Source organism: Dysidea avara, chromosome 11, assembly GCF_963678975.1.
Source record: "Dysidea avara chromosome 11, odDysAvar1.4, whole genome shotgun sequence".
NCBI classification, from domain to species: Eukaryota; Metazoa; Porifera; class Demospongiae; order Dictyoceratida; family Dysideidae; genus Dysidea; species Dysidea avara.
Window position 1 is genome coordinate 3042435 of NC_089282.1, and position 14730 is coordinate 3057164.

Below are 14730 nucleotides of genomic sequence, written 5' to 3' on the forward strand. Positions count from 1 at the left end.
CATACATCTCATTAACAAGGATATTTGCAGTTCGCTGATCTAGCACAATCAGTACCAGAGCTACACTCCTGGTTGGAAGCTGCTGTCACATATTGACACTGTTCAGTACAGCAAACTGTCTGAGCATTTTGAGGCCTGCATAGGATAATATATGAGTGATAATAAAGTGAAGACATCTAACACTGTAGACATATACACGAAATTAAATTACATAATTATTGTAGGGACTTGTAGGACAGCTAAAACCAGTACAGCAGGTAGTCTGATTCTTAACAATCAACTTTGGTAACACAAAATGAACAATGAAATGACAGACAAAAAGAAAACATATCTCCACAGACAACGTCTGGCCAAATGCCTATCTAATAAGCAGCCTGGGAACCAGAACTCCTTCTGTGTTCAACGTATGTAATGGCTCAGCAGAAAATGGATAACTTATAGAAAGTCGGCAGTGGTATTTTGAGGTGCTGTCACAATTTTAGTAGCACTTCTACTTGAGACTATATTGCCATAAGTCTCTATTATATGTATGTTTAAAAAGTGATATCACATTGGAATTGTAAATACATCTATTGTGAGAACAATACGAACATTTATGACCTGCACAGGTGCTGTAATATTGACTGGAAGTTGAGGTCCCTTGTATATTTACAGTATACAGAGAGCTCCAATAAATCAGTCATTTCATGGTCTGGAAACTGCTGTTTGTTAGTGCTGTATGAGCTATATTTTCATAAAAGCCACACGCGTGATTGTACAATTGTGTTAGAAGTGAAGGATAGTTCTGTGCATTTAAAACCTCATCTACCAGTTTCCTAGGCTTGTTACTAATGCTATGCAATAATTTTAGTGAATGAACGTAAAGCAACTGCCTACACAATAAAATATTAAAATCGAATTAAAACTTCGAATTGATATTGCAAAATCCAGATATCATATAGCACTACTGTTTGGATGACATATGTCTGTAAGTACGTCTACAGCTGAACCTCTCTAATCTGACACCAGAATCCTCTCTAATCCCAACAAAAATGTCATTTACAAACATTGTTGTATAGAAAACAACCCCTGTAATCTGACACATCTGTACCCTGTAATCCGACACAAAATTTGATTCCCTAGACTTGAAGATACATTGTTTTCAACCTTTGCAATCCGACAGAGCATTTAAAACAATCACAGAAAAAAAACCAAAGCATTTAATCGGTTAACAATAATAGAAAAAAGCTGAATATTTGCACATTATAAATTAATTCATGCTAAAAAAACATTGTGTGATCCATTTTAGGCGTAATCTAGATATTGTACAATGTCGGATCATGGAGATAGCTAAATAATCCAAGCAAAGATTATGGCTTCCATTGAGCATCAGATTAGATGTAGTATGATAGAGGTTACATTGTACCCTGAGACCTCTCCTCTTGAATCGTGAGAGATCTCTTCCAAAAATTTTTTATTATTCATTAATTTGGCTACAAAGTGTTCCATCACAACATGCAATTCACCCACTAAATATATAGTGGAACATGTAAAGTATGCTTGTGGGTTTGAGTTATAGTACAATTAAAATCAACACCACATTTAGCCTATTAAAGAGAATTAACTCGATAATGTTGTAATGTGACAGAACCTTGTATGTTAGCGCATTTTTCGAATTCCATTCTATTACATTTTCTTTAATGAGATAGCCAAAGGATTGGTCAACCAAAGTTTCAGCTCTAGAAGCCAAAAACTTTCAAAGTTACAGTGCTACAAAGCTGCAACAACAGAAAAATCGATCTGTACAGTGACGATATGGATAATAAACTACAAGCATTTTATTAATGTTCATTACTTATAAATGCAGTCCTCTACCGAGATGCAACCTGTACCATTGCTCTCCATGAACAGGTGAATCCATTGCTTTGTCTTCCATACCCTTCCTATAACCAGGACGAAGGCAAAAATGTATTGGGAAAAAAACGATGGTGAATTACTTGTCCAACGCAAGGGAGACTAATGCTCATATCTGTGGGAGTACTACTTAACACGACACAAAGATCAAATGCTACCAAGGTTTTTGCCATTAGCACCTCCCCTCATCATGAAACAAACGCTAAAAAATTTATGGATTTTTTTTTTGATTTTGTAAATATTTCACCCATTGCATTGATTGTATTCTACTGTGAAATTGTGCTAACATGTGGGATTCTTGCATGTCCGGTCACACAAGTATCTCATCTCTAGATAATTTTGAGAAGGAATTATGGAAAATCATTTTTTGGAATTTGTATAGTCGTACACAGTTGAACTACTACAATTTCAACTCAATGTGTAACAGAAAAATGAATGAATTCTTAACTTGAAATTTTCACTTACACAAACATTTGACTTATTGTATGGGTATATAATGATAAAATTGACATAGTACAGATGCACTGTTTTCTTAGTGGATTATATAGAACAACTGAACTGAAAACAACTGTACAAAGCTGTATCTCACTCAGTAAACCCACAATCATTTCTAATACACTCCACTACATAACTACTTACTATACACAGTAAGTGGGATACTGTAAGTTAGAGCTTTAAAACTTGCACCCCCGCCTAAGATAAATACGAATCAGTATAGCCATATTATTAATGAGCACTGTCATGTGGTAGGAATACACAGGTGTTATGTCTGAAGTTAAAGCAGTGGCCATCAGTGAGTCTAGTGACTAATTTCATTGTTTATCTAGCATTTACAGCCATGCTATTTCTTCAAGGCCCTACCTTCATGGTAGGTTCCTGTCCAAAAATTCAGTCAATAAATAAAGACTGGTTTCAACCATTTCACATGAGGCTAGGTGTCCTAAATATATAATATAGGATAAAACAAGTAATTGTGGGTTTAAATTTTGGCAACAATAATTTACATCCACTACTTGTAATACAAGACAGAAAGCCTCTGTAAAAAACATGAAACAATTAGCAACTACTAAAGGGGAAAACTAGAAATTTTATGAGGGATAATAAAAACAAAAGAGCAATGAAACAAGGTATACCTAGAGATATACTATTGGAAATTTAATTCTTCAGTCATATACAGAATTAGCCATGACTGAAGTAGGGATTAAATGTCCACTAGTAAAACTGCAGGTGTAGAGATCACCTCCCCTACTCAAATATAAAATTCTTTGTACTTGTTTGTGTACGTACCTTTTTCTAGTATAATTTATGATTGGTGAATCAACGCATACCGCATCAAAAGGAAAGAATAGGGCCGGTCAAACACATTATAAAAATCAACTGAGTGACTAAACACATGATGTGGTCACTACGATTCGTATTCAGCTATGTTCCACCTGTTACACAGCATTACCAACAAGGACACTATGATAAGAGCATCTTCAATCAATCTAGTTACTACAAAAATCGCGATAAAACATGTGTTGCTGCTGTGGTTGGCAAAAAAGCATATCTCGGTCTGAAGCAATGCTGAAGGGTGAAAAAGTCAAGCCATAGTTGAGTTAGGATTGCAGTTATTAACATTCACACAAGAATTCAAGTCATAAGAAATGAGCATATTAGGCTATTAAAATTTAATACTAATAATATAAACCCACAATCAATTGGTTTAAGTTCTATACATCAGAACAGTTTACAAATACAATCATTCATTTAGTCAAAATGCCATACTTGTTCATTTGATCAACTGACCAAATTTAATGCGGTTAGAAAGTTATTCTGATGTGCTTCTGTCTTCACGGACTCCTACAGTGTTAATGCTGTACGATTTTATAATTCATAGTATACTGTATGGCTGGAACATAGCTTTGAAACTGTTGGTGGTTTTGTAATTTTTGAAGGTAGTTTTACCCAATAAGCTTCGTTACTATGGATACTGACATGTACAATCAGAAAAAAAGTATACAACTATATCAATGAGAAATGTTGGCACATTTGCAGTATAAACAGTTCTACTACACCTGCAACAAAGTGTGAGACCATATATGGGTGTACACCCATCAGGTACGATCATTAATTAATAACACATTATCAACAAAGCTTCGAAGCTTCAGTAGGTTTCTTGAAAGAAGCTTCAGAGGTTAAAATTTTACCTTCGTTCCAGTCCTACTATATACTTTAGTTTGTGAATGCAAATTACTTACAAACCTTTATAAGGAAATATACAATACCCTCATACAAGTCATCATTAAATCATAAAAAATATGTAGACTTTTGGAGTTCACTCCATAACACATGACTTCAATAGTGAGGTGGCCTGATAAGGGAATTTGAGTACAGTACGTGTGTCTTTCAGTGAAGTAAAACTCTCTTCAAGGACAATCTGGCAAACATATTTCAAGTGAGGTACATTAATATGTCCTAAAGAGGTGGCCACTCACCGCTTGTTTGTACTACAGGATGAGATCGCTTCAGTGTGATCCAGATCGATTATTGAGTAGTGTTCATACTACGAAGGCTAAGCCCACTTCGATCAGCAAAAAACAAATTAAACCCACAATCATAATTTTCATCGAAGTAGAAATTGTTGATGGAGTTGCTCTCTATTATCATCAGGTTAGCAAGCATGATAAAGTCTTAAGTGTTGATGACAACCTCATAATTCTGTGAAGTTGGTTGACTATTCACTCACATGCATACCTGTTTTGTTGTTCTTAAGGCTGTCCTTCCATATCATTGCCTAAATACTTCGTTGTTGCTTCATTTCAACATTACAGTCGCCAGTTTAGCTGTAGTTCTCTGTCTGTTTATTAAAGCCAAATCAAACCAAAGGGTCGCAACTGTTTATACTGGGTAAGTGGAGTAAACTAGATTGAACCAGACCCACATCCCTAACAGGCCCAGTTCAGAGCGGTTCAACATGGTTCAGTTCGATACAGTACATATTTTTACTAACTTGGAAATCAGAGATAGTTTAGACTACATGGCTAGTGTTAATGGGCTATATGAGCCAAATCTTCCATTAACAAGAGCTAACCAAATGTTACAAGGATGTACGTATAAGGAAAAATTAGGAATTTTAAGTTCCATTAGGGATCATAGAAAAATAGTAGGGAAACAAGGGAGGTTGCCTACACCTGCAGTATAAATGTTCACTAGTGGTGTAGGCGACCTCCCTTGTTTCCCTACTTTTTTTCTATGATCCCTAATCGAACATAAAATTTCTAATTTTTCTTTATATTTGTTTGTTTATTATTCTTTTGCAACATTGTTATGACTGGTGAACCCATCAAAAGAAAGAATACTAGAGTTAACGTTTTCGTCTGAATACGTGCCCCATCTATCCATTACTGACTCGAAAGTGGGGTGGTTGCTTTTAGCTATATTCAGCCTGTTACAAGCAAAGAATAGTAGGAGAAGTGCTTCTGCAATCAATCCAGTAACCACAAAAACTATAGATGATTCCCACTTACAAACAGGAAGCCATGCATTGCATTATCGTGTCAGCAAAAAGAAATGGACACAAAAGGAGGACAAAGGTAGTCCATGATGTGTGTATTTTATGTACTGCAGTATGCCAAAAGGCACATCTCGAGACATCGAAGAGTGAAAAAACTAAGCCTGCCGTTATTGAGTCATACTTGTCTAAGGCATCAGTCAGTCAAGCAGGGGGCAGATCCAGGGTTTGGTAAGGGGAGTGCACCACTGAGGTAGTAGGTATATGGAACAGGGAGTTTGGGGGAGGCACAGCCTCCCAGAAGTTAAAGATACTTTACCTGTATATGTTTCAGAAGTGAAAATTTTGATGTAGAGCAGTTTTATGCACAAAAATGTAATAAATTATGCTAAGTGGTCCAAGAGTCAGTGACAGTCATAACTCGTAAGTTATGAGTCAACTGTCATATAGAATGGCATAGCTACAAAGGACCATGTGGATTTTATCTGCAAAATTCCTAGCTGGCTATTAGTGGCTAAATGTGCCCATGAGATGGTTGGTGCATGCATGCTACGGATGCCAGGTTTTATATATACTCAACAACTGTGGTGGATTTTTAATAGCGTTACATGTGGTGACTGTTCTATTAGAGGTTATCTCTATATAAAGTTGATTGGAGGGGTGGGGGGTGCCCCCTGGATCACCACTGAAAAGATATCAATAATATTTGGGGTAATGGCTTAACTACCAAGCCTAGTTTTATACTTGCTATTGAATTTGTTACCTTTGCAACCGTTGGCAATTGAACTTGCCATTTTCGTAATAGAATTTGTCGCCTAAACAGCTGAAACGATTGTTGACTAACACGAAATTGTAGTATACTTGTATCTCTTACATCTTAGATTAGCCATGTTGAAAGGATGGGTATCGAAGTATTGTGACAGGTATCGTGGGTATTTCTCCAAGTGTTCCCTTGATTGTCGCGAGGTTCATTGTCCCACAAGAGTTCACGAAAATCCAAACATTGCTCTCGACATTACAAGAACCAGCGAACAATGTCTACACTTACACAGTAGCATGTAACGTCGCTACGTGCAAGCAATTAAAAGACTTACTAATTAAGGGGTGTGACAGCCATTTTCATTGTGAGTCATCATCCTTCAATACGAGGGATAAAGACTCGCTAATAAAATGGCTGCCATGCCCCTTAATTGGCGAGTTGTCATTCATACTCGCATGTAGTGATGTTGCATTCTAGCAGTATGTGGTAGCTAAAAAAATTTCAGGTGAAGCCCATTTGCCAAAGTCCCCCCCCCCCCCCCGTCAATTTTGCAATAGTGGGTTTTCCCCAAATTTTTTTACCACCAAAGTTTTTACTGTACGGTAGATGCCCAGACCATGATTTGGTAATCATTTCCATTGAACTATTCGAATAGTAGAAATTGCAGGGCAATAACTATGGAGATTTAAAATTTTTATACTTGAGAGTAAAGTACAAATATTCTTCAGCTAATGTTCAAATTTCAAGGACTCAATCAACCACTTCAAGTTACATCATAACCTATTTACAGTTGACTCAAAAATTACGTACCACTTTAATTCCCATACTTAATAAAGTTAAGACATAAGCTTCATGAATTCAAAACACCCCACTGTATGAGATACATATATACCCTCCGGCGGAATGTTTACAAATCATATGATTCGTAAACATTCCACCAGAGGATACAAACCTACTGTACTTATTACAAAGAGACTCATGGCAGTTGCCAACAGGTATTAAAGACCTAGATATCGGAGACAATTCAGGTAGGTATGTAGTGGTAGCACAGTACTACTGGTGGACTTCAAAACATGTTTGCTAGACAAACAAACTACAAGCCCATACATTGTACTTAAAAAGTGAAAACTTTATTTTTCTACCTATGAAAAAAGTGGGTCGGTTGGGCATGAGAAACAACTAATTTAGTTGATGTGGCCTAACAATAAAACAAATGCATTAAGGTTAGAGTCTATCCCAAAGGTTAGTAGAACAATGTAGTACCACACTGTTCTCAAGAAAGGGAATGTACATGGCTTTGATACCAAAATAGACAATTTCACTAATCTACACTAGTTTGACAGCACACAGAAATCTCTAATACAACAATCGATGTACCGTTCCGTAAACTGATATTGGAAATAACAAGTCATATTACACTTCAAGGCCCCTCTCATTCAATGAGTACAGCCCTTCCAAAATTCATCCTGGTATTACACAATTGAAGTACACTATAAATCATACATGCACACATTCTGTGTGAATAAATAGTATAGCTTGTAGCATATGATAGTGGGTGTGAGTTATTTAAATAACCCAGCAGTGTTGTAACATTGTAAACACTGCAACGCTGTGAAATGTAACTTCACTAAACTCTTTTCTTACCATCTATTGGTTAAAAATACATTTAGTTTCTCATAAAATTGTCTAAAGAATCTGTACATCCCAAAATCTGTTGTCTATCTGCAATCAGGAGCTCATCAAATCCTGGCCTATGGACAAGGGAGCGTGTAACTCCGTACACTACCAATACTATCAAACATGGCGTCCAGTGTTACTATGTATATAATTGGTTACATCATTCTTACGTGCAACAGGGATACACTGAATGGACTGCTACTCCATCTTCTTGTGTAAAGCTTCTTTAATAGGAAGATCGTCGAGTTGAAGGTAGAGCTTGGAATCGTCAAGTGGAGTAATTTCACATGATTAGTGACTGTAGAAAGACGGTCCTGCTAAGCCTGTGCTATTATTCCTCCATCATGCCATTGAACTTCGTTTCCATAGCTTCACTTTGCCACAGCAGAAATGTGACATACTCGACCATGCACCTCCACATAATATCCCAATTAGGAAATTTTAAAAGTTACTTATTATAGTAAATGGCAGCCATGTTTGAATTTCGCTGTTTACGGAGTTACATGCTCCCTTGTCCATAGGATTTGATGCACTCCTGCTGCAATGAACAAAGTTTTTTTTTGCTGCAAAAGACAAGTTTAAATGAGCACTGTACAATATGAAAGCCTGGTTGTAATGAAACATAAAATAAACGACAGGAGGTTTTCTTTTAACATAATGGCTATAATGCTGTGTTACATCATAGAACAACGTTTGTGAAGGTGCAGCTAGGCGTGTAGCTAGGCAAAAAATTATGTCAACAGAAGTTACTACAAGTAGCAACAAGACTGTACCTATCTGTATTAAAGCTGGGCTCATTGAAATTCAACTATATGTATCATAATATATTATTATCTGTATAAAAACCCAGGCTTTCTTCTCTATCCGTGGTTTTGGACCTGGGTTCTAAATTATCCCAGTGCGGTCAAAGTGTTTCTGTGAGTGCTTACATGAAATATGAAGTACCTGGCATGCAGTGTGCTCTGTGTAACATTGTTTGTAGAGCATCAATTAAAGTTTTATGTGTTTAATTTTTGTGGAAAACAACCAAAATGGCAGGAAATACTAATGGAGGGAAATTCTACAAATACGAATCCCTGCTCACCGCAGAATATTACACAACATCAATACCACTCCTCGACATGGGACACAGTATTTGTATCTAAGACACTTCTTTAGCACAGAGAAGGAACTCAAGTACTTACAGTACTTAAGTACTTTCATGTATGTAAACTTTGCCAGACTATACTACCTTTTTTTTGACACTTGTACTTGTCAAATACATTTCCTATTTGCTACTACAAGCACTGAGACTCACGTGCACACAGCACTACTAATCAGTTGGCAGGTCATGTCCGCACGGCAACAAGGATCTCGATCAGGACACTCAGTTGGACTCCCACAATCACACGTTTCATTTCCTTCTATTATCCCATTACCACAAAACTGACGTACACCTGAAATGTACAAATAACACACAAAGGAGACTAAAAGTTGGAAAATGCAGGAAAGTTGTTTAGCTTGTCATGTATTTGTCAATTAGATAGATTGTACATTGCTCAATATCGGCTGCATGATAAATTTGCCCACACCAATTATTTTCCATTACTGTACCTCACAAACTAGAAATTTTATGTCCATTTGAAGATGCACAAGACATGAAATTGTACACCACACACGCACGCACGCACGCACGCACACACAAACTACACACACACTGATCAAGCCTTAAATCAATCTACACAATTTTATGGAAGAATGATAATAACTGACCTTGAAAACAATCTGACTTAGTGCTCAGCACTGCTAGGATGCTGCGACGACTACACGGGGAGAATCGGTTGTTGTTGGGAAGATTACCATCTGTTGCACTTGGAAACATCAGAAAGTTTCCTTGTGATCCTCCGGGAGAGCAGTCACTAGATGGGTTGGGGTCATGCTATAGGGACAATATTACAATAACAACAAGTCTATCTATAGGACAGGCACAGTAAGTCTTCCCATACATGTGACAATGTACTAGTAAGACTACCTCATGACTGAATATGATGTTCAATATAGTACATTCACTACTACCATATATGGCCAATCACATGAACACCATGTGACACAAGTGAGTACATGACATGCATCTGTCCTATAAGTCAAACACTAAAAATAGTATTATGCCTATAAAAGTACAATGGAACTAGTTAATATGGACACTCAATAGATTATGGGGATTACGTTACTTTATTTATGCATACATGGCATTAAAAACAATTGAGCATTCTTCTATTTCTATGGTAACATACACTGTAAGTATTCCCTAATACATCAGTTTACAGCATGTATTGAGAGGTTTGTAAAAGCTCTATTAGTCATTTTACACGACTGCATTTAGTATACGAGGTAACAAAACTTGACACTCGATCAACTTCTTTTGTCTTGTACCATCATACACATGCATGCACAGAGAGTGGTTGGGAAAGAATGTAAAGCAATCTTATGGTGTTAGTTACAGAGTTGCAGTTCAGAATGTACTATGGCCAAGGAGTGCCAAGCAGGACTGAAGGTGGACTAGCTTGTACCTGACATACAGTGTGAACATTATTCAGGGGTTTTGTTGGGTACACAAATTCAAGACTACATGCGCACAGTATAATAATTTACATACATTGCACTAATTATTTGTGTAATTATGCTGTAAATGTAGATCATGATAGGTGGTTAACGGGTCAAGTATAATAGCTGACTATAGTTCATTGACTTGTACTGTGACTTAGGATGGTGTGAATGGGTTGCTAGGTATCATACAGTATGGTAGTACTGAATAGTAGGGATTCTCCCAAAATGACATGCCCCCAAAATGTTGCCCATAAAAACTACCATACATAGAAATTTCTTACACGATGAAAAACACTTTTACAGAAGTCTTAGTGTTACTAATGGTAGATAAACTCTTAGAGAAGGACTCCACACAAACTCAAGTTTTAGTCTGCTTGCCTGACCACAGTTGTAAAGCTAGAGGCTAAACAACGCATTGTATGACCACCAATTATGCCACAATAACAAACTCACTAGTGGCATGGGTTCTGATAATTGTGTGCCCTTTGTGCCTTGCCTTTTATCTTCAATCATGCTGGTTGTCATCTTTTTCATGCAATGAAACTATATCAAGGCATTTAGTGTACTGTATCGACACTTTTCGTATTTAGATGCCACAAAAATGTTTAAAGTGCTCGTACTGCTGTAATGAGAGGTATTGCTAGCTAGCAGACAGCTGCACGATAGGACTAACCACACCAGTATGACCTAATAATGATCTCGTCTGAGGGTTCCTTGTCTTAAGATACTCTAATAAAGCTAATGTAGTGGCCATGTTCAGCTTCTAATAGAACAGTCACATGTGTAGGTCATAGCTGTATGCTGTAACATAAATCACTTGTTACCAGCAGAAAGCAACCTTGATCGTAAGCTCAAGCTCGTGCATTACCATAAATTCTTTGGAGTTTAAATCAGTGTATGCATTTTTCACAAGTTGATGTTATGCTACTTCTAAAAACCACGCCCCATGTAGTTAATTCATCAACTATTACAAATACCATGAATTATAATATTTTAGGTAATTATGTACCTGCAAATTCGCTACTCCAGTTATTGTAATTATACATATTTAATTATTTTGCAATTAACTATGCAGTGCTAAGGAAGCATAACATAAAAACCACTGTAAGCTATAAATTATGCACAGAAGCGTCATCTCAACTGTTTTATAGTGTGTCTATCATGCAAATTCTTATGATAAAGCGTTTCATTTTTATTTGCATAAGTATAGGCCACACTCCCTTTCAACTTGAAGGCATACACTATCCCTAGTAGCCTAAGAAACTTGCAACATTTGTTTTTCAGTTGTTAAACACCTGGTAAACCCAAAGGGAAGGTCGTTCACAGAATCTATATAGAGAGTCGCCACACCCATATTTCAGACCTCCAAGAAAAAACTGCCTCAGAGCAAAGTTTACCTGTAGTGAAGCTGAATACGGACTTCACTTAGCTTTCAATTCTTACATTCCGGCTGCTTTTACCATTTTACAAGTTTGCTCATGGGTGCATACGGGTAGGTACGCACACACATTTTTACAAATACAATTCAGTAAACCAGGCATGTGCCCACTTTGGCTGGCTGTGGGTGCATGCCTGGTGGCAAAGGGATCCAAGTGATAAACCAGTGAAACAGATATATTGAGGAGTTGGACATGCACTGCGCACTACTTGCTTCAATTATCATGCAAGTCTCAATAATCACAGTACAAAACTAGCCAACAATGGCTACTGAGGCTCAATAGATATTTAGATAGAACTTTACATAAACTGTGAGGATTACACCTTGTTTTGTGCAGGATTTTCTTGATGAAATGGCAAAAAATTACTGTTTGGAGCATCTAACAGGGGCTCTTTCAAAACAAAGTACATTCAAGCTCACATGAAACTATCTAAAATCTACTGACCCCTAGTGAACTTCAGCGTTAGCTGGTTTTGTATTACAACTATTGAGACTCACGTGGATTTCAAAATAATAATAATTATGCACTAAAGTATAGTGGAACCGCAGTTATCTGGACCCCACTTATCTGGATTCTCGGTCAACTGAACTACAGCTATATTAGAGTAGTGACTGTTCTATTAGGGTAGTTGAAAATAGTGATATTTTAAGATTTATACGCAGTTTCAGAGATACGGACTTTTCAGACTTATAAACTACCCTTGGTCCCAAGGAGTTCGGATAACTGAGGTTCAAAGTGGTATGCACGCATGTCCTACCTCCTCTGGATAATATATGAATGATAGTACATGTATTACATTGCCCTTTGGGAAAATCCCTACTTTGGCATTGAACAACCAACATGTCAATGTAGGAGGCTGATGTTGTAATACCGCCATTATAATTATCTTGTTTTACTGGTATCACTTGGAACAGCTCTACCTCATTTATGAATTAATAACACTAGTTGGGACCTAGTTTACATGACCACCATAATGAAGAAACCTGCTAATCTCAACACTTTATCATCAGGTCTATATACGTATACAGTGCAGCACTGTGTTTGTGGGCACATCAACGTTTTATTGGAGAAGTGAATGTGCTTATTAGTTACCAGTAAAGGGTATACAGTAATTCCTTGTAATAAAGCCACATTCAATTAAATGTCTGTCTCGATTATAGGCCAGGGGGTTTCTAGCACATTTGGAAAATAAACCACCCGATCTCAAATAGAGGCCTGAGCTATTACTGTTGATTGCTTCCCTTGTTGCTGCTTCTTCTTCATACTTGCCCTCTGAGGGATGAAGGTACTATGAGTAATCACGTGAGTAGTCCAGGCGAGTCTGGGTGCATGCAGATATATATGATGCAACTATTTTCCAATCATTTTAAGCCTTGACTACACTTGTTTATATAGTCAACACACTGTGTTTTCTATGCTTACCATTACAGTAATCCCATTCTACCACCGCCCGAATTTGATTAAACGCCGGACATCAGTAGGACCAACCAATCCAAAATAAACACCCAGTCTCAAATAAAGGCCCTATTCGTTTATAGGCTGGGTCAAAAAATGCTGGGAAGGAAATAAAAGTCCAGACTTTTATATGAGGAAATATGGTACTTGTTTATGTGACAGTATCCTGAAATAAATCACATCTATTGAACAGCTACCACTAAAGGATAGTATTGGTCAGCAAATAAGACACGAGTCTCCACAAGAAATTACATTTGAGCTATTGTATACAATACATTATACATGTATGGTGGGTAGCTATCACTGTACAGTTGCCCCATATTACATGTAGTGTCATGGTACAGATATATGTATAGGTTAGGTATACAGGACATGCATGCATGCACAAGTACACACACGCACATGCACGCACGCACGCACGCACACACACACACCACTACACAGTTACTTACTGGAGAGCCAAAGTTATGTCCAAACTCATGGGCCATTGTAATAATGGTTACAGGACGAGGCTGTGTGTTCCCAAAGTTTAGAAAAGTGACAATGGCAGAATTGAGATTCCTCTGGCCTACACTCAGTCTCAGCCTTGTCTCACAAATCCCTCCACGATTACCTCCAGGGGCCTCAGCGACCCATGCCAACCCGAGCACACCCCCATCAAAGTCTCGGTATGTCAACAACAAAGCAAGACAAAATTCATCATGATTCTCCTGAGACCACAAATCCAAGAAATCTGTCACTGCAATATTTGCAGCTCCGTACCGATATCCGGGATCAGAAGATCTCAATATTCCAATCCTTCCTATGTGAAAGCCAATAGAATCAACCCCTCCGTCAAAATCAAAGTCAGTTCCAGAGAATATACCATTCACAGATGTCATACGAGTAGCTATCTCACTCATGGTGACTGTATCATCCGATCTGCCAACATTGTCATAGAATAATTGATCAGCTGCAACATATACGAGGCAGAAACGGTTATCCGGGGAGAGAGCTCGCTTAGTTCTAAAGCTGTGTAACTGTTTGGCTGTTGGCTTTGCTGCAGTGGACTGAATTTCCCGCAACTTTTCATAAGCTTTTCCTGAACCTCCGCAAGATGCCTGGGAACCATTAATTGCACTGAAGTCCACGTCAGAAACAGCGTAAATTACAGAATGGAATTCTCCAGGTTGGTTGAAAAATTTTTCTGCCACTTCTATATGATATTCTTCTTGTTGAGTAGTAATAACACCATCAAATATTCCATCTAGGATGTAACCATGGACACTGGAGCCCTGGTCATCTGTCAAAAAGAGATTGAAATCATCAACCAAAACTATGTGATTATCCCTTATCAGGAGAATGGCAGTTGATAGTGTAATGAAAATCATTGGTAGACATGAACCCAAAAGAAATGGTAAACAATTTGAAAGTTGTAATAGAATAGA

General features: G+C 37.5%; 1 protein-coding gene across 1 annotated transcript in view; it reads right to left on the reverse strand.

Moving 5' to 3' along the window:
* The window catches only part of LOC136239108 (disintegrin and metalloproteinase domain-containing protein 10-like), a 15870-nt gene continuing 1140 nt past the window's right edge, over window positions 1-14730 (reverse strand). Inside the window, exons 4-7 of the mRNA XM_066029844.1 lie at window positions 13756-14585; window positions 9576-9741; window positions 9121-9259; window positions 1-135 (exon numbers count right to left, since the gene is read on the reverse strand). Coding sequence (XP_065885916.1) covers window positions 12-135; window positions 9121-9259; window positions 9576-9741; window positions 13756-14585 — 1259 coding nt within the window. The 3' untranslated portion in view covers window positions 1-11. The remainder of the gene's footprint in view (window positions 136-9120; window positions 9260-9575; window positions 9742-13755; window positions 14586-14730) is intronic.